Source organism: Patagioenas fasciata, chromosome 5, assembly GCF_037038585.1.
Source record: "Patagioenas fasciata isolate bPatFas1 chromosome 5, bPatFas1.hap1, whole genome shotgun sequence".
Taxonomy (NCBI): Eukaryota; Metazoa; Chordata; class Aves; order Columbiformes; family Columbidae; genus Patagioenas; species Patagioenas fasciata.
In genome coordinates this window covers 14,768,980-14,795,480 of record NC_092524.1, presented here as the reverse complement: position 1 = coordinate 14,795,480, position 26,501 = coordinate 14,768,980, and the positions used below count along the sequence as shown (strand labels likewise).

The window sequence follows — 26,501 nt, the reverse complement described above, 5'->3', positions numbered from 1 at the left end:
TTCTACCCTCTCATCTCTCTAAGCTGGAATTCCTGTCTCTAGAGCCTTTGAGAATGCAGGCTCTCAGGTTACCTATTGCATTTGGAATTTATTAAATTACTGAACTCTTAAGGATTAATTAAATCCTAAAACTATTTTATTTTTATTTGCTCTACGTCATGTTGATACAGTTGAATTAGCTGGGATTAATTTATAAATTAGATGACATTTTCAAAACTAACAGAGATACATTATGAATTCTGAAAGAGTTACTTATTGCAACTCCCCTATCAAGCTGCCAGACTCTTCAATTGTTTTCACCTTGCAACTCAGATACAAAAAGTATATATCACCTTCCACAGATGGGGTTACATTTAGTTTCACATTAATCAAATTATCAGTTACACAAAACTATATCAGAACTGCATCTCTCTCAAAATGTAAGTTTCCAAAATAGTTAACGTACATAAGGATGACAGCTGCTGAAGGTCTGGTTCAACACCAGTCTTAAGCACTCTGAGCAGTCCATGATTGAGCAATTAGTTTCCTGATGCCTGTCTCTTCCAACATACTTCAATGTGCCTGGCACTTGCCAGCTGTCTATAAAAGTCAACGGAGGATCACTTTTGCTTAAAACTGTACCGTTGGGTAGCATCAGGTCATTTTCCAAGCTTCTATCACAAAAACCTGTGTAGTACCATAACAAAAAAAAAAAACAAAAACAAAACAAAAACAAAACCAAAGCAGTTTAACACCACATGGTTTATCCTGAAGTAAGTTTGAAGTGGCATATTCAAGTAAGTAAATAGCTTTCAAAAAATCTTATACGACATGACAGTATCACAACTCACAACAGATATGGAAATTCTCTAATAGATAAAAATACACAGACAAATTAAGCAAAGCGAAAGATATATCCATGAATTAAGATGGGTGAAAGGAAATCTATTGGATATCAAAGATCTGTTCAGAGATCCCAGCTATGGCACATAGGCTTCATCACTCAGTTGCATAAGCACCAAAAATGTATTTTAAAAAGGTTACAAAGCACCTCCATGTATAGCAACAAATGAAAACTGAAAATGTTATCAGAAAAAGGAACTCCCATAAAAGATGCTTATCAGATACTGCACTTCAGAAATACTGTACTATTCTACTCATGCTTCTAAGAAATCTTAAGTATCTATTGGCTTAAACTGCACCAGAAAAGTGCAGCTTTTGGCAGTTCTACCTCTGTATTACCTCTGTATTACCTCTGTATTACCTCTCAACAGGGAAAAAAAAAATCCAACTTTTCTGCATTCAGTTCTCAGAAGGCAGCATCACATTTTGTTTCTGTTTAAACCAGTGTAGTTAGCAATTTTGAAACGCTTCAGAGCAAAGGAAGCAATGTCACACATACAGAGTAACTTTGGCCGACACAGAACATTCAAGTATTGTAGTAGTCTCCTCTGGGAGGTCCTTTAAGAGCCAGCAGGTACAAAATAGCAGAATGATGGATCGGCCTCCCGTTCTTTCTTCCTCATCACAGTTTCCAAGACTTTTGTATCAGACTTCTACAATGTTTTCTTCTGCATGACAATTCTAAATCGTTATCTGTCCAAAAACTATTTGTAGATTTAAACCTTTTCTAGAGACCTGGTCTATTTTACCATTCTTCACCAATTCTTGGCAACAAGAGCAAGCCATTGACACCCAGTGATACAGCAACAGGCATACAGACAGTAGAACAGCTTTTGAAGCTGTAACCATTATCGGACAAAAAATGTTTCTAGTAGAACTTTTTGAGGTTGTGATTCTATACAAAACAAATAGGAAATATTTGATGGTTGTGAGAGACTTCAAAGGATTGCTGTCACGTCTGGGATATCTTTTTCCACTACTTTTCTTACACACTGACAAGGAGATATAACACAGCAAAACTAAGGCTTCACAGGATCTGGTTGTAGCTAAAACTGACATGTTTGCACTCTCTTTCACCAGTTTTGCTACAGAGATGTCCATGCTCCATTTCCACATTCTTCATCTCCCACACCAGCTCTTCAACAGTTGCCATGTTTGCCCCATCCGTTCCCTGTCAAAGACAGCGCTGCCTCTGACACAGATCCTTCCAAAAGGATGCTTGTGCTGCAGAATTCTGCTAGTGCCTTCAGTTTTATAATTTCCATGAAGGTGAGAAATCAGGATCTACCAATACTGCAGTTCAGCCAAAAGACACCTGAGAAAGCTCAAATACAAGAAGCAGACTAACACAGTACAGACAGAAGATAAGGGTAGACCAGTTTACCCTGTAAGATGAAGTACAACCAGCTGATTTAAAGCGGGCTCTGGTAAATCACACCACACTGCCCTGTGCAGGCAGATTTACACAGAGAATCCCACTCATAGATGAATAGCAGAAAAATAAAGCACATTTTCTGAAGAAGTTGTACTTGGAACACCATCCACAGAAATGTGTTGTCATCTAGTTAAAGCACGTTGTAAACCAGGAATGTAATGTTCCCAGTCCTCCCTGTTGCAATAATCAAATGGGTGAAGGCAAAAGAGACTTCCAGGATAACTTGAATCAGGGTTACTAAAAAACAGAGCCTTTACTTTCTTGTTTCTGTCCAATCTAATTACAATAACAATTAGCCAGAGCAAGAATACTGTTGAAAACAAAAGTTAGGGTAAATTACAGATAATAATCCAATTTCAAAATGGCAGTAAATTCAAACGGTCTTCCTTTGCGAGAAGCACATTACTCTCTGCAGGACTTGGAACTGGTCTGAGCTCTCACTGGTATTTGATACTGAGCTACAGGCATTTGCCCTTTCTGAAACTGGAAAGATATCCACTGTAATCACATGAACTCTGTAACCCTGCTTTCCAGCTCCAGTTCACAGCAGATAAACTTACAGATTCAGGTGTCACAGTAGGGATTTACATCAACAAATACACGCTTGCAAAAGCTACAGCATCAGCAGCTTATTCAAGGTTATGCTTTTAGAAAGAAACTATGTGAAACTATTGAGCAAATCTAACAGAGTGCAACATTATTGATACTTAACCCATTACTATTAAGAAAGTCCCTCTGAACTGTTTTCCTTCAACAGATAAATTAAGGTTGGTTCTCTCAAGTTAACATTTTCTATGAATTCTGACCTTTAGAAACTGAATATAGCACATATTGCTTCCTATCAGATGGATATCAAACACTAAATATGTAAATGACCTTATTTGACATTATGAATTTATGCCTGACTTACTTGGGTTTGGTTACAGCAATCATGCCTGTGATTCAAAGGCATTACAGTCAAGAGCAACACCACAGGTAAAATGTGATTACACAGATATGTATCAAACATAATTTCAACAATTTACAAAATTAACTTAATTTTAATACTACTTTAAACTTCACAAAGATTTGCAATAACTCTTTTGGGCCAGATCCTGTAAAGGATAACTTTTATAGTTAGGAAAACGTGGCTCCCTAGCAAAGTATCTGAATGCCTTTATTTGTTGCACCACTCCATACTTACCACATAATCCCAAAGGTCTTGGTTCTCTGGTACTATTAAACTCAATAATCATCACACCCGTGTTGTGAAACCACTGAATTCTGATTTTTGTTGGGGTCTCAACTGCATACTTGAAGCCCGAATCCTCGACTTTGAATCCATATTTTCTAACAGTAGGCCAAGCAAATCTTGAATTTACTGTTATCTGAAATACACACAGAAAAGATGTTAAACGTCAGGTGCCAAGTGCTGTAGGTAGAAGAAGTAAGGCCAGATTCTTGACAGCTTAGGCATCTAACTCATAACTAATTTCAGAAGAAGTCAGGCTCAGCTGCACAAATATAGGTACTACAGAGACTAACAGTTTATGTGACTTGCTCTGCAACTTCATTAACCTCATTAACTGTTTGGCTCTTTCAACTTAAAAGCATTTCCTAAATTACAAAGTTGGAACAATTAATTATATTATCTATTGTGTCGTACTCTAATCTTCAGTATCCACACAAGGTGGCAGTTGATTACAGAAGATGCTATCTAAAAGGCAAATAAAAACTAACCCTAAAAATACTTACTTTTCTACTTAAACGATTGATAATAATTTGGTTTGATACATAGGTTAAATTCAACATTGCCAGGCACAAAGAAGTTGAATTTGAATTACTCTGTGGAGAAAGCAAAAATACATCAGCCATTGTCATGACATCCAAAATCTTTATACATTAGCTGCTTATTGGTTTTAGGTACTGAGACATTAAGGATTTTGGTGGTTATATTTTTAAGAGGAGAAAACTGCTGCTGACTGTAGTTTCAAGTCTGGACTACAAAGTTCGTCTAAGTAGCATTCTTGCAAAATCAACAAACAAAATACTATGATCCCACTGTGTACAGCAACTGTATTGTATCACCCAAAATTACAATAGAAATCAAAGTTTTCAGGAAAAAAAAAATATAGCAGACTAGCTGTTTGGACACCAAAAATATTAGATACGTATCTGAAGGTGAGCAAGAGTGAGACTGGGAATGATGAATCTATACAATATACGAACAATACAGAAGTAATGGATCAGAAATACATCCATACTTCCTGAGCTACAAGGTGCTGAACCAAACGGAAAGCACTGAATACAACAGAAAAACAAATCTGAAAGTCATAAACAGATTTCCTTTTTCATATCAATCATAGTGAGCTTCTGGAATTAACTTCCGTAAGGTACTACTTAGGACCAAACTTTGTGATGGACATTTATACAGACATCAAAATTACCTTGCTTTCATAGAAGAGACTAGGTTTAAAGAATTTTCTAAAGGCACACAAGAAATTAACTCTTCAGGACATATAGCCAATCTACACTACCCATTAGGCAGGATCCCGATTCGGGTTTCTCTCTTCTCTCTCTGAAACAACAAGTATTTGCCCCTGTCAGAGACCTGGAAAGCAGAGGATGGTCTAATTTAGTCTGACCATCCTACAGTCTTTTATGGCTCTGAAGACTGGTGTTTCCAGGGCAAACTTATTGGAAGGAACTATACACATACAGTCAGGTGATAAAATGCTGTACAGTTCATTACTGTTGTCAAATAGAAGTACAATTCATAGATATTGCACAGAAGTGAATAATTAACCACAACTATGTAGTATTACTATGCCATTCCTTCCAAGAGACATCTTATTAGCAGTACTGAACACCATCTGTTAGCTGATAAATGTTACCATTTTACAGTCAAGGACGTGGATGCTTATAGTTTCATCTCGAGTTTGACTAACAATGTAGGATGCTTCTTTGAATAAAGCCAAATGATTTCCATCATAGGTTACAATGCTCAGATCAGAGAAAATTGTGCAACGACCTAAGAAAAATAAAAATATATGTGGGTTTTCTAAACTTCTTTTAGAATCTCTGTAAATATTACAAAATCTGAAGATAAACCAATATTTTTTTAAGATTAACTAGGTTACTAGAGTTTCACATATGCACACATTTTCAGGTGTATTTGATAATGTTGTATCACTGTAAATGGACAGCAGAGTCAAATCCTGCATATTTCAGTGGGACAACATGCAGGCCTCTGCAATCAGACATTTTCTTACACTTCTTGCCAGTAAAGGTGTGTAATTTTTACAAACCCCAAACTAGCAAAAACATGAATGACAGTGGATCATGCCAGATCCTTAGATCCTCTCTAGTCTTGTTCCTAAGTCAGGAGCTCATGTGGAAAGTTTCCTTCTTCCCAGTTTTATTGCTAAAGCTTTTGTGTTTCAAACGGCTTGGAGTTCTACTTTTAGTTATCTCAGACTCTAGAGCATAAGCAGAAATTTGCATTGCTTATCTCCACATCCTTTCTTTGCTATTATGGACTAAATTGAATTTTCTTTAAGGTTTGGATTCTTCCAGCCCAATTCTAAGTAACCAATGGGAGTGACTACACTATAGCTGTACTTCCAGAGTCCCCAGACTGTTGACAGAGTCTATGGAATCTTCTCATCCTGAAGCAGATATAAGATGAACCAAAAAATCCACTGAATATATTGACCAGGTGTCCTCTGATGAGGCAGAAAAAAAGACAGGTGTAAGTAAGACCCAGACATCTCCACTGCAGATACCTAAAGCTGGGTAAGAGGAATATCCTACACTAAAGAAGCATTTTGATTTCTTATCCCTGGATGTAGAAGTAGAATTACAAATTGCATTGGACAATGAGTAACTCACATAATATGCATCTTCTATTTCTATGCCATGGTACAGAAGTGTCAGTTCTTAGCCTTATATACACATTAAATTGTTACCTAAATTAACTTCAAAAGTACTGCATAATTAAAACTTACATGCACATTCCCACTTGGGGCAACATTTGTCACCATTCACTTGAGCAGCAAATCCTAAAACTCCACAGCTGTGTTGAGTTGCATTGTACGGGCAGTTCTGCGACTTATTAACTTGGATCAGTTGTCCATTCAAGCAAATGTGTTTTACGCACTCATTCTCTGTGATTGGCTAGCGCATATTTAATAAAAGACATAAATTACCATTCTTACCAAGTTAGTATCACATATTGTAGAGTATTTGCTCAAAAAAGGGGCTGTCACTCTTCAGGTACAAAATACTTATGAATCCTTGTGAAACTGATGGAAGCTACAAGTGAAGAGCAACTTTGAAAACATGACCATCCTGAGGACAGTTTACAACAGCTGTCCTGTTCTAAACCGGAGAACAGCATTATGGAACTTTTAACTTTACATTAAAAGAAATTGAGAAGGAAAAGTATGGAAAGGCACAAGTATGAATAATAAGAAGGACTTTTGGAAAACATACTTTAAGGGGGCAAGGTAACAAAAAACTACCATATTTTGCAAAAAAAGAAAAAAGAAAAAAATCTTGTAACAGTCATGCTTAAAAAACTGAAGCCCAAACCAGTGTTTTGCAGCACTTCTGAAAATCATTATGTCAAATGAAATAATCCACAGTTACAGATATAATTGAGAAAATAATAGGGTTCCCTGTTTGGCAAAGATGTTTTAAATCCTAGAGATCAAAGTATGGCTCATACTTTTTTATCAGTGTGTAAAAGTAACCAAAAAATATTCAAAACTAAATGGACAAATATTTAGAGTTACTCACTGTACAAGTCTGAAGAGTTGCTGTTTCTCTAGGTAGCATAAGAGCTGATGCTGTGACTCCTGACATGGTTTCAGCTGTTGCCAGTCCATCAGAAAATGTTGTAGTCAAGCCATAAAGTGGTTTGGTAGATAAATAAGCAAATGAAGAAACTGATGGAGCTGCTGTGTCATTTGAATGGTCAGGAACCATTAGCAGTGAAGTCATAGAACGTGTTTGGACCTCAGATGGTATTTCATGTTTTGAAGTTTGAGTAGTACTTACCAATGATGCAGCTGCAGAAGAGAAAGGTTTTGGTTCAGAAGATGAACGTACAGTGGACAGTACCCATACACTTAGGTTAGAAGGAACTGAAGTTGTGTTTGTGAAATATGGAGAGTAAAATGTCTGAGGTGTTCTGGGGGTAACAGGAGCACCTTGAGTATGGACAGCTTGGACTTCTGCTGATTCTGGCTCTTCAGACTTTACGGTATCAAGGGACATGGCTCCTTTTGCTTCTGAAGTTACAGAAAAATAGGTGGGCTTCACGGAGCTTGTGATGGATTCTGTTACTGCTTCTGCTTTGTCTGAAGCTGCTGATACAATACTAACGTTCTTCCCAGTACTGCTTATCATTGAAGAGGCTGAGGCTGCAGCTGATGAATGGGCCATAGCCGACAACGTTGTACTTGCTAGGAACGTGGAACTGTAGGCAGTGGTTGAAAGTGTGACTTGCTTAGGCAACACCACAGTTTTCTCTGTACCAGTTCTGCCCGCTGATGTGGATGGCCCACTCCCCATCACAATGGAAATTTCTGTTGTTTCCGGTGACAAAACTGATGAAGAGATTGACTTAGTTTCTGGTGAAGCTGTAGTTGTTTCAAGTGTTTGACTTGAATAAAGTGATTCAGTAAACGAGGACTGCCATGTGAATTTTAGACCAGTACCTGCCTTTTGTGTGGAAAATGAAGGAAATGTTTCTTTTTTAACTGTTCCTAATGCAGGGGAAGCTGCAAGCACTTCTGGTGAGGAAGGGTGAATCCTGGTGCCAGAAATCAAGTCAGCTGTTGTTCTAGTTGGGACTGTAGACTGTAAAACAGAGGAAGTTCTTGACACATATGGCTGCGTGACTGAATCAGTTAGATGCAACTCTTTTGCAGTTGGCAAAATAACTTGTGTAGGACCTACTGAGGTAGGTAATACATCTTCAGGTAATGAGGAAGTAAATTTTACCATAGATTCAGCTGTGCTAAAAACATGTTGTGGTTGGCCAGTGGATTTTCTCAGTGTTTCTGCAGGATAGTGGTAAATTGGGGTACTGCTTTGGCTTGTCAACAAAGGCGCAAGAGTCTGGTGACCAAGTTTTACAGTTGTCTGAGCAGAAAAATGTGGTATAGCCATGCTCTTCGTAATCTGTACTGAAAGTTTATCTTCTGAAGATGTCTGTCGAGAGAAGGGGCCTACTGAAGATGGAAGAAAGGATGGCTGAGCAGTAACTGCTTTAACTGTTATGGTATCCTTAATACTTTGGACTGTAGATTTCAATGCTGTAGAAACTATTTTAGTTTCTACAGGATATTTTGGTGTGGTTGTTACTTCTGGTATCATTTGTGTTAAAGAAGATAAAGAAACTAATTTATCTGCTATATACTGAGACGTGGAGAAAGTGTAAGAAGACTTTGTTATTGGAAGTGCAACAGAAGGGGACAGACTTGATTTGTCTTTGGCTGTCACTACTTTTTTGGTTGTTATGAGTTGACTGCTGAATTCAGAGGATGGGGAGAATGTGGCATAAGTGATATTTAAAATGGCTTTGCCCGGTGATTTGTCATGTGATACCATTGTTATTGGACTTGATTGTTCTGTTATAGTGGATAAAGTAGAGAAAGTTGGGACAGGAGAAGTCTTTTCTGTTGGTAATGTTGATTTTGCTAGAGTTGTTATTGGATATAAAGAGATCGTTTCATGGGATGTATGCACAGGACTGAGAGCTGTCAGTGATGCTTCTTTTCCATATGAGGGTAGTGAAGGAAGAGAAACGTTCAAAGAGATGAGAGAACTTGATGGTGAAGGGGTGAAAGCAGATGGTTTTCTAGTAGAGACGCTACTAATTCTTTCTACTTGTGATTTATCAGGCTGTGTTGTCAACAATGTGGTTTCAGTTGTGCTAGAGAGACTAAGTGGAGATCCAGTGATGGAGGTTCTTTGAGTTGACTCTCTTTCTGTAGCTACGAAAGGAACTGTGGTGGTTTCTTTTGATGAAATAGAGGTTTTCGTTGCTGATGTAGTAACACTACCCGAATATCCCGAACTGCTGATCTTCACCATACTTGACGCCAGAGTTGACTTGTATTCAGTAGATGTTTTTCCAGAAAACAAAGTTGACTTCATTGCTAATTCAAAAGGAGATGTCATTTTGGATGTTACCTCAACAGACAAAGGTGTCACTCTGGCAGTCTCAGGATATTTAGTGTATAATGTAGTCAGGAACTCTGTTGTGTTTAGAACTATGTATGAGGGATATCCTGTAGTTGAAACAGTTTTAAATGTTTTTTTTAATTCACCTGAAGCTGGAGAAGCAGGAGCAGGAACAGACACTGAAGGTCTTCTTGTAGAAAGAGCGACAGATATTTCAGTTGTAGAAGTAGGATGTACTGAATATGGAGGGAAATAGGAACTTGATGTATGCTCCACACGAGATGTTGTTTTAGGAGTTTCCTTTTTATGAGTTGTAAACGATAACAAAGTTGTTTCTGATAATCTCTCTTGAGTTTGCAGAGTTGTCTTCGGAGTTAGAGTCGTAGTGGAAGTTACCTCTGCAGTACTAGTATGGTGTTGAACCGTTTCAACAGGAGGTTCTGTAATTGCCTTTCCTAATGAAATAGGTGGTGTGGATGTTGGTGAAAACATAGTCTTCATGCTTTGTTTAGTTAAAACAGCTGCTGCTTCTGTTGTTGCTGAAGACACTGGTTTTAACGAAGTAGTGACCACAGGAGAAAATGATGCTAACGTAACATTAGCTACTGTGGTAAAAGACTGCTCTACACTTAATTTTGACCCTTCTGAAGTTCCTGTTAGGTTTACTGGTGGCATATATGAAGGCATGCCCTGACGGGGTGATGTGGAAAACTGGGGCAGATACACAGTAGTCTTTTCTGTTATTGATTCAAATGAACTGGGTGTAAATGATGTAAGTCCTCCTGGTTTTGCCTGTGCTTCTTTCATGGGAAGTGTTCTTGTGGTTATTTCTGGTATTTCCATTATTTTAGTTTTGACTGGAAATTCTGTTGTTCCAAGTGGTGTCCCAGTAAAAATAAAAGTAGAAATTGGTCTACTTTCTGATTCTGTGCTTGTAGTCACTGCATGTGTGGCAGTTACTGTCTGAGGTTCTGTAGCCCTCAGTAGTTTAGTGGAACCACTACTGATCAGTTGTATCTTTGTGGAAGTTTCTGAACTGACAGTAGATGGAAACAATGGAGAAATGTCAGCAGGAGAAGACAAGCTTACATTAGATTTTGTTGTCCCAGACATTGCTGTAGTGCTCCTCCCAGATGTCATCTCTGTTGACTGTGAGGAAATGTTTGATGATAAAGTTATGGTTGGAAGTGTTGTAATAGATGTGGGAGCTGAAAATTCAGTTTTCCCTGTAGTTGCAGTGAATGGCAATTTTGAAGCAAGTGTTGTTTCCATGTCCTTCACTTCAGGTACAGGAAATGATGATACTGCTTCACTGATCACTGCCAAACTTGTACTTGATGTTATTTCTGAAACTGCTGGTGTGTGAATGCTGGGTGGCAAAGGTGGACTATCATCTGCAGGTTCAATGCCTGAAATCAACACAAGAGTAGTCTGAAATCTATGAATAACTATAGTCAGAAGGTAGCAGAGCTAGAAGGAAGATATGTTAACTCCCATAACCCTGATCTTTTCAATTGCTTTTAAACTTCTAAAATTCTTAGACAAATTACAAAAATAAATTCATTAAATCATTCGCAGTACATCTGATGTTACTGAAATGTTTTATGAAGAAAGAACATGGTTTAAATTTTGTCTTAGACTTTTGAGGAGTGAAATTGTTTTAAATAAAATGTATGTTCAGTGAACTCAAGATGTAACTAAGGTCATAGTTACATGAATTTAAGCACCCATATTTGAAAATTTGACTAAAGACCTAAGAATTTATATATACTAAGTATCATACAAAATATAAATAAATTTTCAAACATACAGTCTTCAAAATATACGCATCTTTGAGTGATTTCATCCAGCAACATATTGAGAGGACAGGCAGGGACGCATCCTTCTACTCTAAAAGAAAAACAATTCGTATTAATTAGTTGAACAGTACCTTCTGTATCAAGCATTTTATTCTAGGAAAACACAATTTATTTTTAAAGTATTTTTAAGTAAACAGTCTTGTTCTATCTAAATCTTATCATGTCAGTGTACTCCTTCAAAATGTCATTGCTGCTGTTTCCATTCTCAGTTAGATCTAAGCTAAAGCATGAACTTCATGTTATCCAGGCTTTGAAATGAACGGTCTCAGGTTTGGTAGTGAATGCTATTGCTTAAGACATGCCACACATTTTTGCACACCAAAATCCAAATGTCAGTTTTACCAGATTTAGCACAGATTCCAATTGGGAGGAAAAGGCAAGAAGGACAGATACGGCTGTTGCAATGCCATAATGAAAGAGTAGGGGCACAACTATTTGCAACAAACTTATTATCACCTCTCTTCATTAATACTCTGTAATACCTTTAAAAGATAAAATATATTAGTCATTCCAGAGTCTGATGATACGTAACAACTGAAATGTCACTTCCATGTAGCTGCCCAAGCCAGTTTTATTCCATTACTTTTCTCCTTCACTTACCTCATTATACAAGAACACAGTCCTGCTATACTGAGCCTACATCTGGTCCCTCATATTCTTACTATGCTGCATAAGTATACTACCCAAATTATGTAATTTTCCATAAAAATGCATACACTTACTTTGGTACCGCCTGACAGGTTTTTCCCAAAGGGTCCCTGCATGTCTTGAAACACGGGCTTGTACAGGCATCATAATGCCATTCACATGCAGAACGTGATAGAAATTTAAATTTGACATCTGGAAAAAAAATCAAGATCTTCTATTCTCAGAGATTTCTAGAAACACACACAGACACACATCACTAAGAGGCATGCTTTACCTTCACTGCAGCTCTAAATCTCTTACTGTTTCTAGCTGTATTCTCTACAAATAAAATTGGTAATATTTTTTGAACTACTAAGTTCTTTTAAACATAGATAGTTTATGTTTATGCAGAGAATACTAAAGATTGCTGGCTCTGTAGCCTTTTTTACTCTTTGTATTATAAAATACTACATTGAATTATCCACATTTACTGCATATTACAATCACATGAAAATAAAGCCAGTAAGTTGGAGCTGTTCTTTTTAACAACTGTATCAACCATGAAACTATATGTTTGGTTATTCAAAAAAAAAAAAGCAAAATTGAGATTATATTGATTCAGTACACTGCTATTAAAATAAAAATAAAAAGCAACAGTTGGATATACTGATACTCTCTATAACAATGTTTTGTAACAGTTGTATACTTCACGTGTAAAATTTGCTGATATAACACAAAGGTGTACATAACTTGTATGATACAATTGTATTCTAAAGCCAAAACAAACACCATTCCAAATAAAGTAAGCAGAAATCATGCCAACTTAAGCTCTTTAAAACAATATATCTTAACAGTTCATCTTCTCAAAAGCAGTATAAGGTAATTATTCCAAGAGAAATAATTCGAACCTCAGAACATTTTGAATCTGAAATTCTAACCGCTCTTACAACGAACAAAGCAACTCAGATGGGATGAGACCGGTAATCTGGCAAAGTTTAACTCAAAACATACACTTCACGGGACAACATAGTAGCAAGAATGAAACATTATGGTAAATTAAAAAAGAAAAAAAAAAGAGAGAGAGAGAGAAACAACAATAACAACAACAACAAAAACCCCCCACCCCAAACCAAACTGCCTTCAGAGTATCTATGCAGACGGTGTTTATTGAAAGACTTCAAATTCACATAATTGAAATCCGAAGTACAAATTCAGATGGAGGAAGAGTTAAACTTCAAAGTGAGAACAAAAAGAAATAAGGATCAGCTATGCTTCCAGTGCTTATTAATATATGCAGGAATTTTACAAAATTAAGCAAAGAAGTGTAAAATCTGAAACAAACTGGTGGCAATCATCATGCGGGTGACGCATTTGCATGTTCAAATGCAGCACCGTACTTGCTTCCTCACCACAACACTGTCCCACCTGCGTGCAGAACAGCTCCCACACAATGCCACGTCAGCTCAGTCCCTTTTCCAATGCCTGCATGACTTTGACAACACATCTGGATTTCTGCACCTGACCTGTGACAGCCCACTCCAGCCCCTCCTGCAGCAGCCCAGGGCAGCAACACTCACTTATGCCCACAGGAGGCCACCATCATGACATACGGGTCCCCTCTAGATTGGCAAACCTGTTCTTAGAGCCATGTTGTTCACATCCTACAAAGAGTAGCTGCTCTTAAACAACGTTTACATTAATGACCAGAAAGAAGTTTCCATTTTTGGTCTTTTGAAGTCTTTTTGCTTTTAAGCTTCGCTTGACCGAGATACGAAGAGTAGCTCTTTTACATCTTCTTGGAGACACTCAATTTTCCCATGAAGATCCTAAGAAATTGTTCTTCCTGCAATTCAGGGAGATCAGCACTTACGAGTAATTATCTCTCTGCCATTATTAACCATTAATGTCTTTTTAATACAAATAATTATCTTAAATCAAACATATAAATCAAGCTCTAACAAAAGAGTGTGTGTGTTGCCATCTAGTGGTATCCTTTTTACATGACACTCTAGCCAAGGATATAACTTGTCCCTGTTTTTGAAAACACGATTCTTATGACAGTAACAAATGCATTTATAAAGTTACATTCCCATAAAAAGCTAAGTACACGTCACTGAATTCTTCTGGGTCACAGTGAGATCAAATTAAGTCGCTTAAATCTAATGGAGGAAGGGAATTATTTCCATACATTTTGCTGACTTATGTAAAAGGTTTTGTATGCACTGACGAGACAGAGTGGTAAAGTTTAAGGACACAAGAAAATACATGACAAAAAGACAGAAAATATCAGAGATCTGTTTGTCATGGGCAATCACAGTAGTAATAACCAGCAATAACAGTACATCCAAGGAGAATCTAGAAAATATCATTCATCAGATTACCATAGATTAAGCAAGGAGACAGATCTATCTCTTCTAACTCTTGCCATAAACCTCATCATTAATAACACAAGAGGTTTTAAACACAATAAAGGGACAAACTTTGCAGAGCATGTACTGTAACCCAACACACATTATTTTCTAAGTTTAGCAGAACAGTGATCGTGAACTAACACTTCCAAGTGCTGCGATTAACATGCCTTCTCCCATTCTCCAAACAAATACAGACTTTTATTAAATGATTGCCACGATTCCCTCAAGCTTTCTTACAGATTAAGTTCACAGAGTTTGCTGGTGTTGCATGCCTTGTAGGAAATGGGGGGAATTTCTATGTGAAGGCATAGCATTTGTTGAGTGGTTCATAAACATCACTTTCAGTCAAGAATGAGCAAAGTCATGCTTGTCAGCAAATTTTGTCTCTACTTCTGCAGAAAGAAATATGGACAACAGATGAATTCATTAACCTGGTCACAAAAAATGTTTTCAAAGAAGAGCGTTAGAACCAATGGACATTTAATTTTCCAGTCAAGGGATTTTAGAAAACTGCATAATACAGGCCAAGCTGGTTTAGTTTTTTTAGTGTGTAAATTGCATAAAAGAACAGACCAAACCACCACAGCAAGAACTGAATATAGTGCATGAATTGGTTTCTAGTATCACAAAAGTTTTCAGTATGTGTCTGTAAACCCATCAGATATAGTGAAATCTGTGCTTTATGATTAATTACAAGGAAATGCCTTTCCAGCAGTAGAAGAATGTCAGTTCAGTCATTCATCATATTTGAAGTTTTCCCTATTGGCAGTATCATTTCTAGAATGACTAAGGAGCCCAAGGACCTAGTTGAAAACAACCAAAACCACACAACAAGATGCAGTTTCTGCTTTAAAAGTTTAGACTAAATAGAGATTAGACAGACAATGGAAGGGAAGAGAAACGGAGGCAAAGAGCTGTGTTCTGACCTAACATGAATTCAAGTCTAGGCCAAAAGAACAATAAAGTATCTCTGTATCTAGCTAAAAAAATAATTATTTTACCACTTTTTAGTTCATACGTTACATTAAATATGATCCCAAGACTCACAATCAGGAGGGCATAAGGAAAAGTAGTAACAAAGTGCTTTAAAGCCAGTCAAGCATTCCTCTCTCTAAACTGAAGGCAACATTCCTTTCACCCTCTGTATTGATTTTAGACATTAAATGCCATGCCAGGCCAACCTCAGCATTATTGGTACTACCACAGCTCAGAAACTGGGGATTTCACCAGTGTCATGGCACGAATATTTTATGCCAGCCAGGACGCTCATCAGCCATCTCCACCACGTGCTTCCCATTTTTTTAATACTTAAATTCCCCCTCCAGCAACCAGTAATACAAGCTTACTGTACTCTGTGCAACAGTATAGTTCACTCACAACAGAAGAATGATACACGGGTTACAATGAGTCAAGCTTCGTATATCAGGCATGTGTTCCTCAAAAGTATTTGTCATGGAATTTGAAAATAACCACATGCCTGCTGGTGAAGTCTACCAGCATTTGTCTTCTGTTCAGTGACACAGCAAACCCTTCACAAAATGGTAAATTGTCCCCTGGATGAGAGTTGGTCCAGTTGACATGCCAACGGAGCCCACCATTCTTTTACTGAACAGGAGCTGAGCGTGTCAATATGCTACTGCAGAAACCTTTTGCATGACTCCAGGAATACACATTGCCAAAGACAACATGTTAAAAGACATCTCCCAACTCCATTGCTGTCTCGCTTGGACATCAGAGAAGCATTTTGATTCCTTTACCTTATAATCTTCATTCTTCATGTATTTCAAAAATAATTCTGTGATAATGAAGACAGTTGCTAGCATTTAATGTAGAATTTTAGGTCTCTTAATCACTGACAGATTGTGGAGTTGTGTTGAGTCACAAAAACCTTTCATAATATCTTGTTCACTTTTCATGTATTGGCAACTCCTACTGTTCACAAGTCCATCCTGCCTTTTTACTTTCCATGATGACATTTACCTCTTAGGGACAAAATTTGCCATTGTCAGAATCTGCATATTATTAATGTGAATATCTCATGCTGTACTCAAAAAATGGCTATTTACTTAAAAAAAACCTGAAAACTAAAATTTGAAATGTTCTAATATTAATAAAAGGTTATTTACCAAAAAAAAAAAAAAAAGTTTTAAAATTAATGAAAAAAAGAAAAGGATTTGGATTTTCATCCTCACCTGACACTTTTTTCTGTTTTGCTACTTTTCCCAAATATTTAAAAAAATCTAGTAGGAACAAAAGTTGCTTTAGAATTAGTTTTATTTATGCAGGCAGCAAAACATTGCTTACTAGCACAGATTTCCTATCTCCTCAGTTACAAGTTTAGAAACATGAAATCCTATCTACTCAACACTCACAAACTACTAACAAACTCTGCCCAAACTCAAATATCACCAGAAAAACTTACTTTGTGACCAGCCAAAATATCACTGAAAGCAAAGTATAATTATCTAGCTCTCAAATACTTTTGTTTTAGTTTGCTATTACAATGTTAGAGGAATATGATCTTGCTAATGTAACTATTTCGTCTCTTCCTATTTATTCAGTCTAAAACGGAAGGTCAAATGTTTTTATTTGTGGTATAGATAGGACAGATGTTATAATTCTACAGTAACCTCAGCCTGATTCCAAGAGCTACCGAACAGACACGTTCAGTGACATACCCGGGATTTGCAGGTACAACAGCAGTTGCTCAGCATTACCCAGTCCCAGGCCCCATGTCATGATCTTTTGCACTGACAAAGCATATGAGCTCAAATCAAACTTAAGAGCAACTCAATATAAGTAACGCAGAACATTCTAGAAAATTAATGCTACTGATGGAAAAGGATAAGAGTAAGTTGAAGTTAAAATAGTCAACAATATCACTTAAGATGCAAGATGCTTTTGTAAAAAGAAGTTTTTCATTGAAACTAATTTCCTTTTCAGTTTTGTACTGTTTTGGAATGTGTTCCAGTTAATTAAGATACAAACATTAAAAGCAACTAAAAATGCCTTGTATCAAATTTTAACATTGATAGACACCTCGGTGCAGCATGCATATACTTGCTGCATCCTGAGACTTCTGAGTTTAGCTGAAAATTGTCTCTGAGACAGACCTTAAGTTTACGGCAAGGTAGCTGTTAGAGCACATAACTAACATTAAAAACTTTGCTGCAGAATTTATACAGGACAAGTCATATTTTTATAATACATATAAAATTAACTCATAGTGATCGTAAAAGGTAAAGCATATTAAGATAATTCTATGAAAGGTAAAAGGTAACTAGCTTCAGCATCTTATTTTTAAAAAGGGTAAGAAAATTGCACCTATATCCCTAAAAAGATCATCAACTCCCTGCATCCACTAACTTTCCAAAAATTTCAAATGTGAACTGATCACTCTTACATACCACCTCTGTGCTCGGCCATCTAGTCAGACTAAGTGTATTCCTTCTTTTGATTGAATGCATACCTATACATTGCCAGTAAAAATTCCTGTATAGAATGCAAAATATTAAATTCAGTTATCAACTCAAACCCTCAAATGTTTGTAGGAACAGGACAGCAGACAAAATCTAAGTATAATGAAGATAACCCAATTTAAAAGCCGAAGTGACTTCTCATGGAAAATACTTTGCAGTGTTAGCCCATCATATCTATGCAATTTATAGTCAACATATTTCAACGTGACAATATTTATTGCTATGAAATTGGAAAAAGTGACTCGTCAGCTGACTTTAAACAAACATGTTTCTATTGCTGTGGTGATCAGGTCATTTAAAATTCTTCCTTTTGAATGTGCGTCACAGAGCATGAAGAAGTCTCATGAGGAACTTTCTGGCCAAGGGGATTTACTGGGCCTATTATTCTGCTCCCGATATTTATCCCCTGATTCCGCAGGAATAGCTGTTCCCGGTTCAAGAGTTTCTGATCTAATATGCAAAGCATTTACAATAGTCAGCAGGAAACTCAATACGCTTTTGCCTGTGCACTCTGGAGCTGGTGTAACTTTTCCATTAACTTAAACAAATGCTGCTGTATTTTTAGACCATGTAATTACCCTACATCAGCAGGCTGGCCCTTGTGAAAGTACACTGGAGAAAGATTCGAGCCCTGTGTTTCTCTGCTTATAAAACTCTGAAACCCAAGCCCTCGGATGTGGTGATTAATGAAATGCCTCTTGATCATTTGATCTGATCCCACTTGCTGAGGTAAATTGTTTTAGTTTTCCATTGGCATAGATAGGATTTTTTGGTATAATGACTGGAGGGTAAAGACTTCACACTTGAAAAGACACACCACTCTGTGTTAATGGATGACCACTGAGAATTGGAACATGTTTTACCCTTCTTCATTCCTCTCTCAAAGATAAAAGACTAAGGAGATATTTTTGTTATGTCCAAAAAGAGTTCCTTGCTTGAAATGCTGTACGAACATCTTGGTAATAGCATTAGCTCTGTAATTCTGCTGTTCAAAAACCTCAACAGCTCTGTGATTACAAGCATTTGTCAAGAGGCAGCAGGCATTTGGCAATGACAAAATCTGTCATTTTTTCTGAAGTTGGAGCGTGCCACTAAACAGCTGCATTAGGCTGTCAGCATAATGTACCGCAAAACATCGGCAGATTCACAATGCCACCATTAACACTTTAATTCAATGTTTTGATAACAACAAGCTCCATGAGGCATACAGTTGGCCTCTTCTGTCACAGAAGTCAGTGCCTGCTGCAGATTTTGTCTGTGCTGAGATTCAAAATGGTCACTATATAACATGGCCAGGCGGTGCTTCATTTGTAACAATACTTCACTTCCTTTGTTTGTAAAACAAATTTTGATTTCAGAGAATGTAGAACTGATTTTTAAAAATGTATTGCCAAGAATACTTATTAAAATACTTCTGCTACCCCAATAAATGAATTAGTAATGCATTTAAAATTACAGCATGTTATAAAGCTTTCAAACATAAACACTTGTAGTGATTCAGGAATTTTATATACCACACAAAGGCCAATGTTTTCAGCAAGCAGTAGTTGTCACTGAAATTCATAAATAAAGTACTATGAATGTGCTTGATGTATCTGATGTATCAAGACAAGAAGACACTAATGGTGGGTTCATTTTGCTTCATTTTATAGGCCAATATAATTCTTGCATCTTGCTCTCAACCTGTAATGCCATGTTCAGTTCAGCACATGGTTCCCAAGTGTTTAAATCAATATGTTACTCTTATCATTTATTTTCCTTACTCATCTAAAAAAAGAAAGATTAGTAATTATTTTTAATGTTTGTTGTCATCAGTTCTTGTAGGAGCAACTTCTGGATCCAGCTCCTACACAGGGTCCTAAGAATATCTCCTACATTTCTGATTGCTATGTCTCAGGGGAGTGGCACTATTACAGGAATGAGAATCTCTCAAGTAGGTAGAAACATTCTCACAGCAACCTCTGTTGTGTATGTAAGAGCTGTAGCTGTCCAAGAAACACTAGAGAAACAGACATCTAAATCCACAAGAAGAGGCATTTATCTCCACTTAGATGACATTTGAAACACTAGGGAATAACATCCCACAAGGGAGAGCCTCTGTGAGTGCGTAAGGGTCAAGGCGTTTTTTAGGGGAAACATGAGGTTTGAGAGGTGTAATCCACAGGCAATGTCTTTAGCTCTGGATGGCATGACCTCCAAGGAGGCCACAAAGCTTGCAATGAGAATGCACTGTACAGAAAACTCTCTCTTGGCAGCACTTAGAGGGAAAAGAGGAGAAAATGTCATCCACAGACCTTAGCTTTCAGAGATGCATTCAGTTCTTTTCTATTCCCCTCATGAACTCATTATTTATCAGTATGAATCTTCTACTCCTTAAGAATTTCCTGACCTACAAAGCAAGTATTGCCCAGAAACTATACACAAGGCTATATATTTCCAAAACCAGTTGGCAAATATAACAAAGTTGTATGTTAGGCTATTTAATGGCTTTTAGCAAGAAAACAGAATCTCATCCTCACTACAGAGCTCAGAGAAGAAAGTTTTGAGCTTGTATGCCACAGATCACCCACAGCTCCCAGTGATACAGGGTAGAAGTAAGTAATCTCATCACTTCTGAAAATATCAATATCATTTAAACTGTATTTTCACAGGGAGCAAACTGCTGTTCATAAAATACAACTTTAATTACCTACCTACAAGTTTAAAAAGTGTTGACAGTCTGTACTCCTCTGAATGATGATACTTCAAAAGGTCAACTGAAGAGGATGAAATGTGGATGAAGTATCCTGGTTTTGCAAATGACTCAAAAGAACTGTATCCCGAAAGCCATGTATTCTTGTGAATGATAAACGTAGATCTGTTGTGAAACATTTCTCTTTTTTCCCATTTCGAAAGAACAAGAGTATTATTGGAGGCCAACTGAAGAAAATAGTTTGGTCTGTCAGCTGCTTCAAATGAAATCAAGTTGGAATCTGAAAAAAGCACGTAGAACTCATTTACTTACTGATATACACATAATAAACTAAACTCATTCGGATGTATCATTACTGATATTAGCAGCATGAGCAATGAAAACTTTGTATCCACCAGTGAAAATAGTCTGAATCTGGTAATTAATTAAGGTAATATACTATATATGGATTTCAGAGTGCTGGCTTCTGATGGATATTTAGTTTTCTAAATACCCTACAGTTTTTGACAGGAATACAAGCAGATTAAGCCATTTGCCTACATCAGGATAAAGGAATATAGCCCCGCAGTCAAGCAGAACTTCAGTTCACAGCCTTCCCTAAGCCATTTATTTAATACAAATTCAAACTTCATCTAATTGGTTTTACAAGTAACGTTTGCCATCAGGAGTTTACAGCTTAAGAGCTCAGCCTTTCATTAAAAATAAATTATGAAAATGTATTTTGCATTCAGCCTACAGCTTTATGTCTTAATTTTTAAGTGGTCAGCGCCCTAGCCCTTCCCCTAAGAATGTTAATAGTAAAGTCTGTTTTCTGGCAAATGTACGCACAAGATACTTCACACCGAAAACTGCAGTGCTGACTTCAAGCAAGTCTCTGTACAAACAATGGCAGAGTGGTAGATCTTGAGCTTGTTACAGGCATCTGTGGCTCACAGAATTAATTCATTCTGTTTTGCTGTAAACTCTGCTGTTCTCTTGAAAACAGGCATTAAACTATTGTAAAATTAAGCAACTCTCCAGGTTGGGTAGCACTTGTCGAAAAAAATAATGCATAGAAAACAAATGATCTCTATTAGACAGATACACCATCGCATTCCAGTATAACACCAATGCAAGATCAACTTGTTTTATAAGCATAAAAATTTAAATTAAATTGAAAAACATAGTTGCACTCTTGACTATCTTTTTATTAAATGTCTGTAGCAAGTAGCTATTTGGTAGGTAACAACAGACACTCAGTGTGATTTATAACACCTGCCATATAGCCAATCACTAAATCAATGCCCAAAACTCTCCATTGTCTATTATTTGTCTGAAACTGATGAAACACATTAATTTTCTGAGGCAACAATGAACCAAGAACACAGGCATATAAATGAAGACATAGATGTGAAAAATAGCACATTGACTATATAAACTCCTCCATGGCCAAATTATGAAATGTCCTTTACTCGAATTGTACTATAAGGTATAAATTCCATTTGCTAGGTTAAATTCTGAGCAAGAGATTTTTATATGGGAATAGAACAGTAAGACTGACCTTCCCTTTTCAAAGCTAAATTGAACGCAATGGACAAGTGTCTCACAACTATGACTAATAAAAGAAATCTGGTCCTGGATATTGTGTTACATGAGTTTTTGTGTCAGTTCTACAGACAACAGTATAACTAATCAGACACTTGTCATTTTTTCAACTGACTCATCTCTCTTCTTTGATTACACAAAGACAGCCACCTTCAGGCTGTCCAAAGAGCTAAACATGGGACTCTGGGTAGTAAAACTTTATTGAGACTCAAGTGGGCATTAAAATTGTGTATGCAGACAACTCTAGCATGTAAGCAATGTCACAAAGTGCTGCTGAATATGCTCCTGTAAGCTTTCTCCACTTGTCTGAAGGTATGCAAGACTCTTTTTGTCTGCTGAATAAGCAATACATTTCCTTCAGTGGAAACCTAAGTTGGGAACTGAAGGAGGTAAATTTGCAGTATACACCCTTAGGCAGCTCAGGTTAGTGCTAATTGGCATCTCTGTACAAGTGGGCAGACAATGAGGGATAGTGGCAAAGCAAGTCAATTAGGGAGCACTCTTCTTCTGTCATTCCTCCCCAATTCCTTCCCATGTCCCAGTTCTGCCAGAGGAAAGGTGGAGGGAACAACACATATCTGGAGCACTGCGCTACAGCACTGGTTTGATGCTTCTGAAGGCTGGCAGGGGGCAGAAGGGGGCAGTTGTTTTTCTACTAAAAGTATCTGTTTATAAAGCTTCAACCATCTAATTAAAACCAATCAAATTAAAACTTAGGCAGACAACATCAAGATGCACAATCAGCTGACAGATGAAGAAAAGATTTTTGAGCCAGGTCTATCCTTAAACCTCAGCTCCTATTCACAAAGGCAGAATTTACTCTGCCTTATTTAAGCCTCTAGGTTACAATGACTTTACCGTGTGCTTTGGGTTTATAAAGTCCTGAAGTCAGCATAAAGCTCGCTGCATGTCCAAGAACAATATCTTCTTCTCTCACTGGGAAAACAACACCATCCACCAGTCTCACTGCCATTACAAATTCTTCATCCAAATAGCTGACCAGTTTATATGGGCCCTTTCCCAGAGCTGTTGAGGGGGAAGGGGGGGGAGGGGAATAAATAAAATAAATAAAATCAGAATTACTTTTCATGCCAAGTGTCACAAATGTTGGAGCTCTAAATATTATGAAACAGTACATAAAAGAAGCCACATCTCTCCACTCTCAAACAGCTCTAGGTGCCATGCACTAAACTATAATGACAAACAAAACAAAGCCAAACTCTTTTAGAAAACACCTCTGCTGCAAACAGGCCAAAATACCTAGTTTCAATTTTCAAGATTCGCTTCTCCTTTTCCTCCCTCTCATTCACTTTGGTTTCATAGTCAATTTATTACAGTTACCTGACTACTCAGTTATTTGATTTAGAAAAAAAATGTTCTACAGACCACCCTGGGATCCCTCTAAATTGTTTATTTGTATGATTGAACTGATTATATACTTCTTACTATTATCAAAATCTGGTTTATTAGTGTCCAAAGTGTGAGGTATTTTGTTTGTTGTTATCAAGTACTGAAAAATTCCTTGAACAGTGTAGATACACATGTAACCACTGGAAAATGAGACAGGAAGAATCAGCATCATAAGCAAAGGAATGTTCATGTTTTTCCTGTAAGTAAAAGAAAGTGAAAAGCTTGTGAAATTATCATTTCACAAATCTTACAGCATCATACCTCCTTGCTCAGTTCCAGTTTCACTGCAGAAAACTACTTTAAAGCTTATTTTTAAATGCTATTTCAAATAACTTTTGTGAACTTCTCTGTTAGAACAAGGCATTTGAGACCACTTGTGAGCATTTCACCTCACTACCATTTTATGCACAAGCCAGGACATGGCAAGCACACATCTAAGGTAGAAGCGTCACAGAACTTCTAAGCTGATAGTTGCAGCTAATACCATTGATCCTTAAAATCTGTTCCAACAGGTTAAAAGTTTGGACTGCAATTTTCAGCCTGCTCTCATATTCTGGTTCTCCCTAATCTTAAAATTTCTTAGAAGTTTTGAAATCCTAAGGAGGCTGCACTGCAACCAGAGTCGTAGCTTCTAATAGCCAGTTAGGACACAAGGCCATGTCTCGCTGAACATTTACAGTGACACCTCATTACCTTCAGCGCAGGGAGTTGAAAAACATTTTAAAAAATACTTAAAACATCTGCTGTTCTGGAAATGTTATTATACATTTAAATCTCATATATCAGGCCCATCTAACACTTGAGAAACTACAGCTACCAGCTGAGAATTTCCCCTGACCAAAGACCAAAGTTTCTGCTCCTTCTTCTTGTGGGACTGGAATGATTTCACTCTGGATTCATGACAAAGTTAAATAGAGAAAAACTCTCTCTCGTCTAAGAGTTTCTTAACCTTGTCTCCAAAGCTAAGTAATTTTTTCTTTTTTTTTTTTTTTTAAGGATTCTGGGGAATGCTACTATATTTGAGGTAGAGAAGAAAATCTTCAACTTAGAGATGATTTTTTTCCCCATTGGCAGCTCTGAAACATCCTCTGTTGAATGAGCTGGATTAGCAGTCGGAAGATATTAAGTGAGAAGTACACGATAACCATGTTTATTGCAATTTGGTGACATGCACAGCTCCCCACTACTTCAACTAATATCTCTCAGTGAGAATTCAGTAACAAGTAAAACCAAAAACACACTTCAGAAGTGTACGTTATCATGTAACTTCACTACTACCACAGATGTTAGAGGCATTGCACTTTCAATCTGTATTTCGCTTATAAACCAAAGCAAACCAAAAAGGACAAGTAAAACTGCAATCACCTCTTATTTTCAGCTTGCCTTTACTTAAATGAATTTAAAGTCTTAAATAGTGATTTAAATAAAAATCCACTGCATTAGCAATTTGGCCCCACTCAAAATCTATTCAGCAATCATATCAGAAAATTTCTTGCCATATCATTTGGGGCTGGCACATTGCACAAGTCTCTTCTAATTCAAACTCAATCCCTCTTCAAGATCTTTCTGGGGGTGAGAGGCTGGTATATGGAGTCTAACAGAAGACCAAAATATCACAAGCCATCTGGATAGACAGGCTTCCATATGAGCTTGATAAAAAGAGTTACAGAATAAATAGCAGAATTCCTACTGCTCCTCACATCAGGCTGGCTTGCGGTGCTTTTACTTATGCCACAGTTAACCATGCAGACAGTCGCAATATAGCTATAAAATAGTCTGAATGTGGATTCCACTGCTAACACAGCAGTACAGCAGCCAGTGCAGATTCACGGTTTACTCTCACCTCGTACAAGTTCTGCACCTCTCTCTCAGAGCCATTCTAATGCAACAGAAATGCTTGTCGCTCAGGAACTTAAAGCTATGTCAGACATACCTAAATGGAGAGTTACTCCCCATTTGGGCACAAAATGACAAAATAACTTAATAGCTAACTCCCTCTGGAGGCTGCACAAGAGATCATGATCGGTGTAACAGAGCCACTGGGTATCAGTTTTGAATGGCAGGATGCCTTAAGCAAGTAGTGCCACTAGTACTATCGTTTAATCGTGATCCATAAATGCATAGAAAATGAGTTAAAGACATATTATTGGAAAAATCCCAGGAATAAAAAAGATTAGAAAATTAAAAGCCTTTCAAAAAGCAAAATAAGCCAGTCAAACAGAATCTTGGCTATTTAAATAATGTATCATTCAGAACTGTTTTCATTAACACAATTATATACTAAGACTTACATAAAGAAACCAAAGATTCTATTGTCATTTTATCAGCTCCTTTAGGACTTACCTTTGTTGAAATAGTCACAATCATAAGCTAAAAAAAAAAAAAAAAAGAAATGCATTTGCAAGTATTCTGCACAGAAACAGGTTTTCTGTTACTCTTTACGATTAAAGGGTACGTCAAATTCTTGGGCAACTAAGATCATACACAAACATTTATTTAAAAAATCATTACCAAATATTTACTTCACTGTTTTGAATAAAATACTAATCAACTGATTTAAATAAAATAGCGTTTTCTAGAAGGAAATATCAACCTTACATACCTACAGCTGTCTTTTTGTGACCTCTAGTGGTTAAGACTAAGCTTTGCTGTCTTTCCATGCTCACATTAAAGTGCATGTACCATTCCATCAAAAATTAGGAGTAACCCTCTCACTCTATGGCCATTTTCTGTGTGACTTCGAGCAAGCTGCATACTCTCTGTGCAACTGCAAAGTTAGAAAAACGCTTGCTTCCTTCCATTCTTTCTATCTCACACTTTTTAATCACATCTTGGGGAAGTGACTGTCTCCTGTTAGGTATTTGCACTAAGTGCCACAGAAAAAGGCCTCAGATTTCTTCACAGCTTCTAAGCAATGTTGAATAGAGATATTAAGGTAATGACAAAGTT

The 26,501-nt window shown here is 37.1% G+C and overlaps 1 protein-coding gene across 1 annotated transcript in view; it reads right to left on the bottom strand.

Annotated features, from left to right (window-relative positions):
- Positions 1–26,501, bottom strand: part of OTOG (otogelin) — a 110,518-nt gene that overhangs the window by 20,837 nt on the left and 63,180 nt on the right. Inside the window, exons 31-41 of the mRNA XM_065839410.2 lie at positions 25,896–25,922; positions 23,001–23,168; positions 20,560–20,838; positions 12,072–12,189; positions 11,301–11,380; positions 7,097–10,899; positions 6,304–6,472; positions 5,191–5,327; positions 4,052–4,141; positions 3,501–3,684; positions 446–666 (exon numbers count right to left, since the gene is read on the bottom strand). Coding sequence (XP_065695482.1) covers positions 446–666; positions 3,501–3,684; positions 4,052–4,141; positions 5,191–5,327; positions 6,304–6,472; positions 7,097–10,899; positions 11,301–11,380; positions 12,072–12,189; positions 20,560–20,838; positions 23,001–23,168; positions 25,896–25,922 — 5,276 coding nt within the window. The remainder of the gene's footprint in view (positions 1–445; positions 667–3,500; positions 3,685–4,051; positions 4,142–5,190; positions 5,328–6,303; positions 6,473–7,096; positions 10,900–11,300; positions 11,381–12,071; positions 12,190–20,559; positions 20,839–23,000; positions 23,169–25,895; positions 25,923–26,501) is intronic.